At 45.2% G+C, this 13,326-nt stretch overlaps 1 protein-coding gene across 2 annotated transcripts in view; it reads left to right on the top strand.

The window, feature by feature from the left end:
- Nucleotides 1-13,326, top strand: part of ca10a (carbonic anhydrase Xa) — an 815,225-nt gene that overhangs the window by 47,938 nt on the left and 753,961 nt on the right. For both annotated transcript variants that reach the window (XM_072558974.1, XM_072558973.1), the window contains exon 2: nt 6,983-7,057. In XM_072558974.1, the coding sequence (XP_072415075.1) occupies nt 6,983-7,057 (75 nt within the window). The remainder of the gene's footprint in view (nt 1-6,982; nt 7,058-13,326) is intronic.

Genomic DNA, 13,326 nt, shown 5'->3' with positions numbered 1-13,326 from the left:
GATGCTGCCTGACCTGCTGTGCTTTTCCAGCAACACATTTTCAGCTGTAATTCTACGTCCCGGTCGGTTTTAGTTTGTCACATGAATAATGCAGCTGGGAATTCTCAGGATAATTTGTGCTTTGAGCATGAGGATAACGGAATACCTCTTCATCACCCAAACACTCCCAGGCCCCTCACTGCCACAGGGTTTAATTATGTAAAAACACGGCCTGAACTCAGTGAAGCTCCAACCTGCTGATGAAAACTGGTAAGTTATAATCTCCCAAAATTAAATGAGTTACTCCTTTGGCTTGTGTCTTGCACTGTCCCACGCTGACTGAAACTGTGGACATGATTTCCCATCTGGGTCGGGCAGAGTGCCCCAGTCTGGTCAGTGTGTAACTGTTCTGCCAGGCAGGTACAGGTGCAGAAAGATCCCATGTAGCAGTGTGACAGGTGTAGAGGTTGAGTTGGTCTCAGCATTCCCTGGGTATGGAACACCATATTGGCCCAGAATTGCTGCTTATTTGGTTCGAGCAGCCGCTGAGTGAATTCGACCCCTTTAGCGCCATGTCTGGGAGGGGGGGTTATCCCACTCCATCCCCTGGGGCAGTGCAGTGCTGAGGGAGTGCTGCCCTGCCGCAGCTGCTGTTGTCCAAGGTTAACTGTGACGCTGAGAGGAGGGTGAACCCAGTCCAACAAGATGATTTCGAGGATGTTCAGGAGACTCCTGGCCAACAGTTTTCTCTCAACATTCACCAGAAACAATCCAGATACCCTGGGGAGTAATCTTACTCCTGTCTGAGCAGCAGAGATGCAGAGCTTTCTGCCACCTGATTGGCTGCTGTGTTTCTGATATGGCCAGAATGACAACACAACTGCAGAATGTCTTCCCTGGTCCAACGTGCTTGGGGATGTGCCAGGTTCTTTCTGAATGCAAACTCTCCCCCCTTCTACCAAACCCCTTGTTCGTGGCACTCAGGTGGGTGCATGGATAGAACCATTGAATCCCTACAGTGTGGAAACAGGCCATTCGGCCCAACAAGCCCACACCGACCCTCTGAAGAATATCCCACCCAGACCCATCCTTCTACCCCATTACTCTACATTTCCCATGACTAATGCACAAAGAATGTTAAAAAGACGCTACAAAGAAAAAGCTGAAAGAGGAAAAATATAAAAACACATTCTCTCATAAAGAGGAAACAGGTTGTTCACTTTGTGGATGTAACTTATTATTCAGCTCTCTGTACAGGAACAGAGAGGATTTTATAAAACGAGCCACTCAGAGGCAGCTAAGTAATGACAGTGTGTCCTATGCTACAGCAGTTCGCTGGAGAGCAATCTGTCAGGGTTGTTATCCCATCAGCGTGGCCAGCAAATTGTTACGTTAATAAGGTTTTCTGGAACTAACAATATAACATGACAACTGTACGGTGAATGTGTCGAGTGGACAAGGCTTTGTTCAGTGAACAACTTGATGATTCCCTGAATCATATCTAATGGGATCCTGGCTGTACACAGATCACCAATAGCAATGATTCAAGCCTGCATTACAAGGAATCTTCCAGAGAACACTAGCTTACAATCTAATGCAGAGTTCAACTAAACATGAGAGCGAGTATTAGACTGGAATCTAATCGAGGGGTTCGGGGTGGTTTATAGACAGAATAACAGATACCTGGGAGGGAGTTACAGACTGGAATCTAATCAAGGGGTTCGGGGTGGTTTATAGACAGAATAACAGATACCTGGGAGGGAGTTACAGACTGGAATCTAATCGAGGGGTTCGGGGTGGTTTATAATAGAATAACAGATACCTGGGAGTGACTTACAGACTGAAATCTAATCAAGAATACCAATTCAATGGGAAACTCAACATTTACACTACATGAGAGGGGTGTGCTGATTGTTTGGCAGGTGGACCATGGAGAATGCATCTGTTGATGATGATTGACAGTAAACTGCCAGGCTTTGTTTTAATTTTAAATGAATCAGGCTGATTCTGATTGGTCATAGCATTTCCCCGAGAAATGAGGCAGTGAATGGCTTGCACCTGTTTTGTTGAGTTGAAACAGATGCAGTGTGTGTACGTGTTTGGTCTGTCTGCATAAAGCATGGGTCCACAGCTGTGTCACACTGCAAGCCCTAACTGACAATCCGAAATTGGTTGTCATTGCAATTTTTCATACACTCAGGATTAACCAGCAAATGCTGACCAACTGCAGAATTCAGACTGTGTATTGTTTTACAAGTTTTACAAGTGTGGGTTGGATGGAGATGGATAATGTTTGGCTTGTTGTAAACAGCTGCAGGGATTGCTCTGTGTTGTCTTTTGCCTCACTATGAGGATGTGATATACTTTAAGGGAAAAACTCATTGCTGTAAGATGGCATATGAAGTGATGGTATAAAGATCTCAGTCATCACTTTACTGAGTTCTCTTGCACAATGACATGCCGAGGGACTGTGCTGCAGGACACTGGCATAGCCCAGACACACCAGTGCCTATGATTGTAATATCTGTACATACCAGGAGCTGGGATAAAAGACAATTGATTTCCTCAGTATGACAGGGCCCAGGTCTCATTCTAAGGTTATAGGAACTACCTCCCCAGGTACAGGAGGTTGTGAGGGCACATTGTGAGTGAACAGCAGTGGGTGTTTATGAAGAAGTGTTGCCTCAGTCCTTGATATTACATGTCAGACTAGAATCTCATCAACGTCAATGAAAACATGAATATACAGTTGTTTAAAACCTGTCCCTGGTCCTCTGCCAACATCAATAATTCAGGATGAAGGTTTTGCATACTCAGAACTGGGAGAGAATGTTAACGTTCTATATTTAACCTTTAAACTTGTGTTTTACAATCTTACTCAGAACATGATGTGACAGGAATGACACTTGTACACAGGATCCAAGGAAGATGATTGGGATGGACAAGGAACGTTTAGCAGATGGAAAGAGCAAGGGGAAGCTGTGATGGTCCTGAGTACAAAGGGATATGGAGTGGGAGGCTGAGAAAGACCAGGGATTACAAACTAGACAATGTCACCAAGTGACTCACATTGAGATATACTGCTGGATAGTGAAGTCAGTTTTATTAGATTCCCTACAGTGTGGAAACAGGCCCTTCGGCCCAACCAGTCCACACTGACCCTCCAAAAAGCAACCAACCCAGACCCATTTCCCTCTGACTAATGCAGCTAACATTATGGGCAATTTAACATGGCCAATACACCTGACCAGCACATCTTTGGACTGTGGGAGGAAACCGGAGCACCCGGAGGAAACCCACGCAGACACAGGGAGAATGTGCAAATTCCACATGTACAGTTACCCAAGGCTGGGATTGAACCTGGGATGCTGACGCTGTGAAGGCAGCAGTGCTAACCACTGAGCCATTGTGCCGCCCCATCATGCGTTTGATGTTTATATAATGGTCTTCACAACCAATGGGATCTTTTTGAATTGTTGTTACTATGGTAACACAGTAAACAAGGTGCCAAGTTTATACACAGAAAGCTCCCACACATTGTGCTGTGATAAGAACCAACCCAAGATGCTGTCCTGAGCTCCCCAGGCAGCAGCGCAGCATTCCCTCTGCACTGACCCTGGGTAGGAGGTGGAGGGGGTGTCAGCCGTGACCCATGACCTTCAGATTTGGGTGTCAAAAAAGGAAGCTGCAAACAAATCCTTCTGTATTCTCGCCTCTGAAAAACACTCTCCATTTTGCTCATTTTCAGAACACGGTCCAAAAGTTAGTCTGTTACAGCCTCCACCTTTGAAAGAGATTAAATCCCATTTCAAAACTCCGTTGCATCCCTAGATATATGACACCTCATGGTTTGTACAGCAAAACATTAAGTGTTCATCCATTCATCCCCAGTCATCTCTTACACAGCCCCCACACAGCTCATATGTAATTGGTTATTATCTTTCTCATGTTTCCCTTGTCCTTCCTTCGATTGAATCTCCTGTATTCGCTGCTCACAATGTTGCCCCTTTCCAAGCCTGAGAGCAAACACAGACTGGGAGATCATTTTATGGGACATTTGTACTCTGTGTGTATGATGAACCCTGAGCTCCTGGCTGCTCACTATTTCGATAAAGCCACCTGCTCCCACGCTGACATTTCCGTCGTCAGATGCTGCAGTGCTCCAATGAAGCTCTACACATACTGGAGAAACAAACCTCGTTTCCCATCCAGGCACTGAACAACCATCAGGTGGAGCAGGATCAAAGGACACAGAATTTATTGCAAAAGCACACAGGCAGTCACGCAGGCAATCCATGTGACATTTTATACATTCCTTCTTCAGAAATAGAACTAGTCTGACTCAAGATTAGGATACATACAGACTTTAGGATATAGGTTTGCTTGCTGAGCTGGAAGGTTCATTTTCAGATGTTTCATCACCGTACTAGGTAACATCTTCAGTGGGCCTCCAGGCAAAGCACTGCTGATAATTCTTGCTTTCTATTTATGTGTTTGGGTTTCTTTGGGTTGGTGGTATTATTTACTGTGGTGACGTCATTTCCTGTGGTGATGTCATTTCCTTTTTTCAGGGGGTGGTAGATGGGGTCTAACTCAATGTGTTTGTTGATAGAGTTCCGGTTGGAATGCTATGCTTCTAGGAATTCTTGTGCGTGTTTCTGTTTGGCTTGTCCTAGGATGGATGTGTTGTCCCAGTCGAAGTGGTGTCCTTCCTTATCTGTATGTAAGGATACTAGTGAGAGAGGGTCATGTCTTTTTCTGGCTAGTTAATGTTCATGTATCCTGGTGACTAGTTTTCTGTCTGTTTGTCCAAAGTAGTGTTTGTTACAGTCCTTGCACAGTATTTTGTAAATGACATTAGTTTTGCTTGTTGCCTGTATATGATCTTTCAAGTTCATTAGCTGCTGTTTTAGTGGGTTGGTGGGTTTGTGGGTTACCATGATGCCAAGGGGTCTGAATAGTCTGGCAGTAATTTCTGAGATATCTTTGATGTAGTGGAGAGTGGCTAAGGTTTCTGGACGTGTTTGTCTGCTTGTTTGGGGTTGGCTCGTTGAATATACGGACCAAATATTGAACTATAGAAGCAATCATCCCAACACCCACAAACGAAGCTGCATTAGAACATCATTTCAACGAGCCAACATACACAGAGGAACTACACAGAGCAGAGGAAAATCACCTATAACGTGTATTCAAAAAGAATGGGTACCCAATGAACACAGTCCGCCGAATTCTCAGCAACAAACCCAAACAAGCAGACAAAACACGTCCAGAAACCCGAGCCTCTCTCCACTACATCAAAGACATCACCACAGGAAATGACGTCACCAACCCAAAGAAACCCAAACACATAAACAGAAAGCAGAAATTATCAGCAGTGTTTCTCCTGGAGGCCCACTGAAGATGTTACCTAGTACGGTGATGAAATGTCTGGAAATGAACCCTCCAGCTCAGCGAGCAAACCTACATCCAAAATCTTCTCAAAACTCACTAATACATACAGACACTCAGCTCACACCTTTAATACATTGTCTGAGCTGAGATGTCATTTTTTTTTATACAACCTCAAATTATCCCAAGAAGGTGACTTAAAAGAAGTTCTTGGATTTACATATTAATGAATTGAAATCTGCAAACCATTCTAAAAGATTTTTTAAAAATCACACAACACCAGGTTATAGTCCAACAGGTCTATTACCTGGTGTTGTGTGATTTTTAACTTTGTCCACCCCAGTCCAACACCACACCTCCACATCATTCTAAAAGATAAAAGACAATCTAGGTTTGTTCAATATATTGTTTCAGTTGCATGACACTGAGATCTCTTGCGATAAATTCTGTGTCTTATGATCCTGCTCCATAGCTACCTGATGAAGGAGTAGGGCTTTGAAAGCTGGTTTTCCCTAATAAAGCTGTTGGACTAGAATCTGGTGGTGTGGGATTTTTTAACTTTATCAGAAATTTTGTAAGTGTCACCTGGCCAGCCGGTGCCTGCTCTGAAAAAGTGAAAGTATTTGAGAAGGTAGATCGAGCAGCAGCGTCCGAACCAGCACACGAATCATCTCAGCTTAGGACCCACTGAAAGACCCAGTCTCTCCCTCCATCCCTGTTTCATTCGAGTGTGTGTATGTGTGTGTGTAGGGGGAGGGCGGGTGTTAGTGGTTATACATTGGTTCGTGTTTTAGCCAGTACTGTTACCATCCGATGGTTCATAATTGTTTGTCTGGAGATTTATTATAAATAACCATTCCTGTTCAGAACCCAAGTCTGTGTTCTCTATGACCTGGGTCTTTGGGGAATTGGGAAATTCTATGTACCTTTCAAAATGTTGAATTTTGCAATGACTCCGAGAATAGCAGGGCTTGATTTTCAACACACAACCTCATTGAGACTGACCAATCAGAATGTAAATAGAGAGGTTCCTGAACCCACAGTCAGAGAGATAGTGGTCACCCTGAGAGAAACAAAGACTGAGATGCAACAGACTCCGAGCAGGGACTGTTTCAGCACAGGGATCAGCTTTACAGACTTGTGTCTGTGAATCATTATATTCCGATCTCTGTATGTAGAGGAGTGCAATGTGTGCATAAGAATGACATGACCAGTTGTATAGATATCAAAATAATTTTATGAGTAAAGTATATTTTTGAAATTAAAAAAAATAAATAATGTAGGGCAACTCCCAATCCATGAGGAGTGATCATTTCAGAGTTTTATCCATGGGATTAAACTGAACCACAAAGAATTTGAAATGCTGTCTGCTGTAGCTCTGAATTTTACACAGTCCTGTCTGTGGAATTCACATGGTTTAAAATGTTCAGTACATCTGGCAGGATCTGAGGAGAGAGAATACGAGTTAATGTTTGGAGTTGTTGAATGTTCCTCTCTGTGTGTCTCTGACCTGCTGGGAGTCTCCAGCACTTACTCTCTTTATTTTGGATTGTAGATCTGTGAAAACTAACTTCTTTTGACTAATCTGCTTTGACTTTGCTTAATCTTTCAGCTCAGCACAACTCTCACACAGTCAGTGAAGGATGGTGGGCATATAAAGAAGTGGTTCAAGGAAGCTTTATCCCAGGTGAGTGTTTTTATAAATGGCAATGTTCTTTATCCTTATAGCTAGCCACAAGGCACACCAACTTCTACTGCTGGGGAAAGTCTTTTTCAAATCAAGTTTCTTGGGCATTTTAATGACTCATCTGAAGGGCAGGTGGGAGTAGAACATCGAATTTCAGGCCCAAAGATAGGGCCATTGCTCCTGTACCCCCAGACCACTATCTTCACTCGTGGATACCCCATTGACTGACATCCATGTGGGTACAATTATAAATGTTATAATTGTACCCACAACCACCACGTCCTCAGCAAGTTCATTCCACACGCAAACCACTCTCTGTGTAAAAGATTTGCCCCTATTGTCTTTTTAAATCTCTCTCCTCTCACATTAACAATGTGCCCCCTAGTCTTGAAATCCCCCCACCCTAGGGAATAGACACCCACCATTAACTCTACCTATACCCCTCATTATTTTATAATCTTCTGTAAGGTCACTTGTCAACCTCCTACCCTCCAGCGAAAAAGGTTCCAGCCTATTCAGCCTTTCTTTATAACTCAAACCTTACGGCACAGCATGTGCTGATAAATCTCTTCTGAGCCCTCTCCAGCATAATAATACCCTTGTTATAATTGACCAACCAGAACTGGACACCGTATTCCAGAAGAGGCCTCACCAATGTCCTGTACAACCTCAACATGTCGTCCCAACTCCTACACTCAAGTGTCTGGGCAATGAAGGCAAGCGCGCAGAATGTCTTTTTAACCACCCTGTCTACCTGTGATGCAAACTTCAAAACATTATGTACGTGAACCCAAGGTGTCCCTGTTCTTCAACACGACCCAATGCCCTACCATCAATTGTATAAGGTTTGCCCCTGTTTGTTTTACCAAAATACAATATCTTATTTTTATCCAAATGGAACTCCAGCTGCCATTTTTTAGCCCATTGCACCATTTGATCAAGATCTCTTTATAATCTTAGATAGCCTTCTTCACTGCCTATGATGCCATCAATCTTGTTGTCATCCACAAACTTACTAACCCTTACCTTCTATATTCTCACCCAAATCATTTATATAAATGACAAATAAAAGTGGACCCAGAACTGATCCCTGTGGAACGCCGCTGGTCACAGGCCTCCAATCCCCCTCCCTATTCCCTTAATGGAATGATACTGCACAGAAGGAGGCCATTCTCCCCATTGTACCTATGCTTACTCTTTGAAACAGTGATCCTGATCAGTCCCACGTGCCATCTCATTCCCCACAGCTCTGTGAATCTTCCCTCATGGTATTTATCCAACTCTCTTTCGGAGGTTATTACTGACACTGCTTCTGCCCCTTGAGCCAGACAATCAGAACAACTCCATTTAATACCTTTCATTCTTCTGCTAATGCTCTGTAATCCCTCTGGTCACTGATTCCCACCCCAGAAACAGTCTCGCCATATTCACCCTGTCAAAATCTTCATGTTTTGTCAACTGCACATCACAAAGGCTGTGGGCCCTGACAACATTCAGGCAATAGTACTGAAGCCTTGTGCTCCAGAACTTGCCACTGCCCTAGCCAAGCTGATCCAATACAGCCTCAACGTTGGCATCTACTCGACAATGTGGAAAACCACCCAGGTATGTCCTGTACGTAAAAAGCAAGATAAATCCACTTTCTGGCCTATCAGTCTACTCTCCCTCCTCAGTAAAGTGAAGGGGTCATCAACAGAGCTATCAAGCAGCACCTGCTCAGCAATAACCTGCTCAGTGACGTCCACTTTGGTGTCCCCCAGGGCCACTCAGCTCCTGACCTCATTACAGCCTTGGGTCAAACATGGACAAAGGAGCTGCATTGCAGAGGGGAGGGGAGAGGACATTCTTGCAATATATGCAGGATAGGTTTATGATTCAATGCACAGTGACTCAATGGTTAGCACTGCTGCCTTGCAGCACCAAGGACCTGGGTTCAATTCCAGCCTCAGGCAACTGTGTGGAGTTTGCACATTCTCCCTGTGTCTGCTTGGGTTTCCTCTGGGTGCTCCGGTTTCCTCCCACAGTCCAAAGATGTGCAGGTCAGGGTGAATTGGCCATGCTAAATTGCCCATAGGGTTAGTTGCATTAGTCAGAGGGAAATGGGTCTGGGAGGGTTACTCTTCGGAGGGTCAGTGTGGACTTGTTGAGCTGAAGGGCCTGTTTCCACACTGTAGGGAATCTAATCTAACCTAAAAAAAAATACATTGAGGAACCAAGTGGGGAAAAGGCCACCGAAGCTGAAATTATGGAGAAACTTGTCAGACCTGGCAGTGTCTGTGAGAGAGAAACAGAGTTAACCATCTGAGTCCAGGGATCCTTCTTCAGAACATTGTGATGAAGAGTCACTGGGCTGGAAACATTAACTCTGCTTTCTCTCCACAGATGCTGCCAGACCTGCTGAGTTTTTCCAGCAATTTATTTTCTTTTTGCTTCAGATCTTCAGCATCCATAGTTCCTGGTTTTGTTTTCTGAGAAGGTAATCCTTGACTGGGCAGAAGTGGGTACTCGCAGATACTGTTGATTAGAGCCAAGATCAGAGTGGTGCTGGAAAAGCACAGCAGGTCAGGAGCATCCGAGGAGCGGGAAAAATCGACGTTTTGGGCAAAACGATTCCTAATGAAGGGTTTTTGCCAGCAAGGTCAATTTTCCTGCCCCTCGGATGCTGCCTGATCTGCTGTGTTTTTCCAGCACCACTCTCATCTTATCCTTGACTGGGTATTGTGCAACAAGGAAAGAACAATTGACAGCCAAGTTGTTCTTGCGTAGGACAGGCTGGAAGGGCTGAATAGCCTGTTCCTACTTTACTATGCGTGGTCTCTGAGGGGAGAGTGACTATAAAAGGATAGAATTCTTCATTAAAATGGAGAGTTACAAAGTTGTTTCAGAGACTCGGTATCCTGAGTTGAAATAAGGGGAATGACAATGGTATGTGGCACAAGGTAACTATGAGGAACTGGGGATCGTTATTTAAAAGGATGATGGAAGATAGGCAATGGCAAACATTTCCAGAATGAATTGACAAACTGCAAAGGTTATTCATCCCAGTCTGGTGTGAAAATAAACCAGGAAACATGCTCACACCATGGTTCATGAGGGAAGTTAGGGTGAGTATTGCGTCGTTGGAAGAGGCATACAAATTGGCCAAAAAAAGCAGGAGACCTTTGTCCCAGTTAATTCGAACCTCGTCTTGTCCATCTCATCTTCCCTTGATGAACCAGTTTCCCTCAATCTCTGTCTGTGAATCCATGTGAGGAATGACAGGAGACCAGGCAGTTCTAGAATGTTCATCCCTGTTCCAGACCTGTCTCCCTCTGCACCCCGTTTATATTGGATTAGTGGTGCTGGAAGAGCACAGCAGTTCAGGCAGCATCCAACGAGCAGCGAAATCAACGTTTTGGGCAAAAGCCCTTCATCAGGAATAAAGGCAGTAAGCCTGAAGCATGGAGAGATAAGCTAGAGGAGGGTGGGGGTGGGGAGAAAGTAGCATAGAGTACAGTGAGTGAGTGGGGGAGGGGATGAAGGTGATAGGTCAAGGAGGAGAGGGTGGAGTGGATAGGTGGAAAAGGAGATAGGCAGGTCGGACAAGTCCGGACAAGTCAAGGAGACAGTTACTGAGCTGGAGTCTCCTCCCTGACCTATCACCTTCATCCCCTCCCCCACTCACCCATTGTACTCTATGCTACTCTCTCCCCACCCCCACCCTCCTCTAGCTTATCTCTCCATGCTTCAGGCTCACTGCCTTTATTCCTGATGAAGGGCTTTTGCCCGAAACGTCGATTTCGCTGCTCGTTGGATGCTGCCTGAACTGCTGTGCTCTTCCAGCACCACTAATCCAGTATTTGATTTTCAGCATCTGCAGTCATTGTTTTTACCCCGTTTATATTGAAAGGGTCAGATGCGGGTTTCTGACTCTGGGGTTGCTAGGGGACAACGAGAAGGGGTCGTTTACTCTGAGACTGTAGCTGAGGTAAAACCATCCCCCTGACCCAGAGCAGTAGGCAAGCACTGGCGATATGGTCTGCTGGACCTTGAATATAAGCATCTTAAATGACAGATTAAAGCTTCACCATTGATTTCTACGAGACTGCAGGGTTCTGCGCTGGCCCCAGGCTGAGGGAGACTGGAGATTCAATGGAAATGAGTGATTCTAGAAAGTGCAGCAGTTACTGAAGTAATGAGAGCACACCCAGTGAAATGTGCGAGTTGCTGAGTTATGTCCTTCCCCAGAGTCATTACCACGTGGCAGGTAAAGGGAGATGATTCAGTCCTGTCTGATATTGCTCACTCTGCCTCCCCTTCCTCACTGACGGCGGCTGGTGGTAAATTCTCCCCCCTCTGAGTCAGACATTGCCATTACAAACAAATGGGGAGGGGGTTGGGGGGTGGGGTTGCAGAGGAGATTTGCTGGGATGGAGTAGCTCAGCAATGGGGAGAGCTGAAAATCTGTTGCTGGAAAAGCGCAGCAGGTCGGGCAGCATCCAAGGAGCAGGAGAATCGACGTTTCGGGCATAAGTCCTGTCCTCATTCCTGAAGAAGGGCTTATCCCCGAAACGTCGATTCTCCTGCTCCTTGGAAGCTGCCTGACCTGCTGCACTTTTCCAGCCACACATTATCAGCTCTGATCTCCAGCATCTGCAGTCCTCACTTTCTCCTCAGCGATGAGCCGAGGCTGGATAAGCTCAGGCTGTTTCCTTAGGAGCAGAGAGGGCTGAGGGTGACCTAATAGGCCATGTATTAGATCATGGAGGGCAGGGGCAGGGGGATAGGAAGCAACTGTTCCCCTCAGTTAGAAGGTCGATAATAAGGGGCATCATTTTAAAGTGAAAGGCAGGAGGGGATTTTAGAAAAAGCTTTCTTCCCCAGAGGGTGGAATGCGTTACCTGAGAGGGTAATTGATGCAGGAAACCACACACCCTTTAAAAAATACTTGGATGATCACCTGAAATATCACATACAAGGCTGTGGGCCCAGTGCAGGAAAGTGGACTAGTCTAGGAGTTCAGGGAATTCTGGGATAACGCACGTTTCGTCAATGCGAATTGGCTATAGCATGATTGGCTATAGCATGATTGACAAATTGTGAACGTTGTTTGGATAATGCAAACTTTCTACTGACTGAGTGAAGCGATCGTCTATGAATGATCCTCTACAGCATGACTTTCTATAACGTGAGGTCACAGGGGAACAGCACAGTGACCTGTAGTGTATTCTTGGCAGGATAGTCTCGATGGGCTGAAGAGCCTCTTCTGCACTGTATAGTTTTACAAATGAAGAATTGATACAGGCCGTAGGGTCCCTGGTCACAGTCGATCTCCCCCACGGTGGGACTGAGGGAGTGTGTTACCCTTGGAATTGTCTCCCGGATGAGACAAGAGTCCATCGTGAGGCGATATGGTGCCTTTGTGGTCTCGTTACGGGCTGGGTGGAAGGACTGTAAAATATGTGTTTTTATTTTCATTTGAGTTTTCCTTTTTATTCTTACGCTAGACTTTTTATTTATTACTTGTTGTGAAACTTGAAAGGGTTCAGAAAAGATTTACAAGGATGTTGCCAGGGTTGGAAAATCTGAGCTACAGGAAGAGGGTGAACAGGCTGGGGCTGTTTTCCCTGGAGCCTCAGAGGCTGAGGGTGACCTCATAGAGGTTTACAAAATTATGAGGGGCATAGATAGGATAAATAGACTCCCCTGGGGTTGGGGAGTCCAGAACTAGACGGCGTAGGTTCAGGGTGAGAGGGGAAAGATATAAAAGAGACCTAAGGGGCAACGTTTTCACACAGAGGGTGGTACCTGTATGGAATGAGCTGCCAGAGGATGTGATGGAGGCTGGTACAAATGCAACATTTAAGAGTCATTTGGATGGATATATAAATAGGAAGGGTTTGGAGGGATATGGGCCGGGTGCTGGCAGGTGGGACTAGATTGGGTTGGGATATCTGGTCGGCATGGACGGGTTGGACAGAAGGGTCTGTTTCCATGCTGTACATCTCTATGACTCTACTTAAGAAGCTGGACTGAGGGACCTTGTACCAAAGATGGAGCCATAAATGGCAACTTGTAAATGTTTCACTGTACCCATGTGATCCATGAGACAATAAAGCTAATTCAAAGCTAATTGACAGATAACCAAGCTTTTTTGCTGTCTTGGCTGATATAAAACCAGGCCTCTGTTTGAAGAGAAGTTTGATGATATATAAATACAATCTTTCTCTTCTTCCTTCATATACAGCACACAGTGGGGAGAGGGGAATGACTCACTCCCATCTGCTCGC

The sequence above is a fragment of the Chiloscyllium punctatum genome, chromosome 39, assembly GCF_047496795.1.
Source record: "Chiloscyllium punctatum isolate Juve2018m chromosome 39, sChiPun1.3, whole genome shotgun sequence".
In the NCBI taxonomy this organism is placed as follows: domain Eukaryota; kingdom Metazoa; phylum Chordata; class Chondrichthyes; order Orectolobiformes; family Hemiscylliidae; genus Chiloscyllium; species Chiloscyllium punctatum.
The sequence above is the reverse complement of the archived record's forward strand: the minus strand, read 5'-3'. Positions and strand labels throughout refer to the sequence as shown.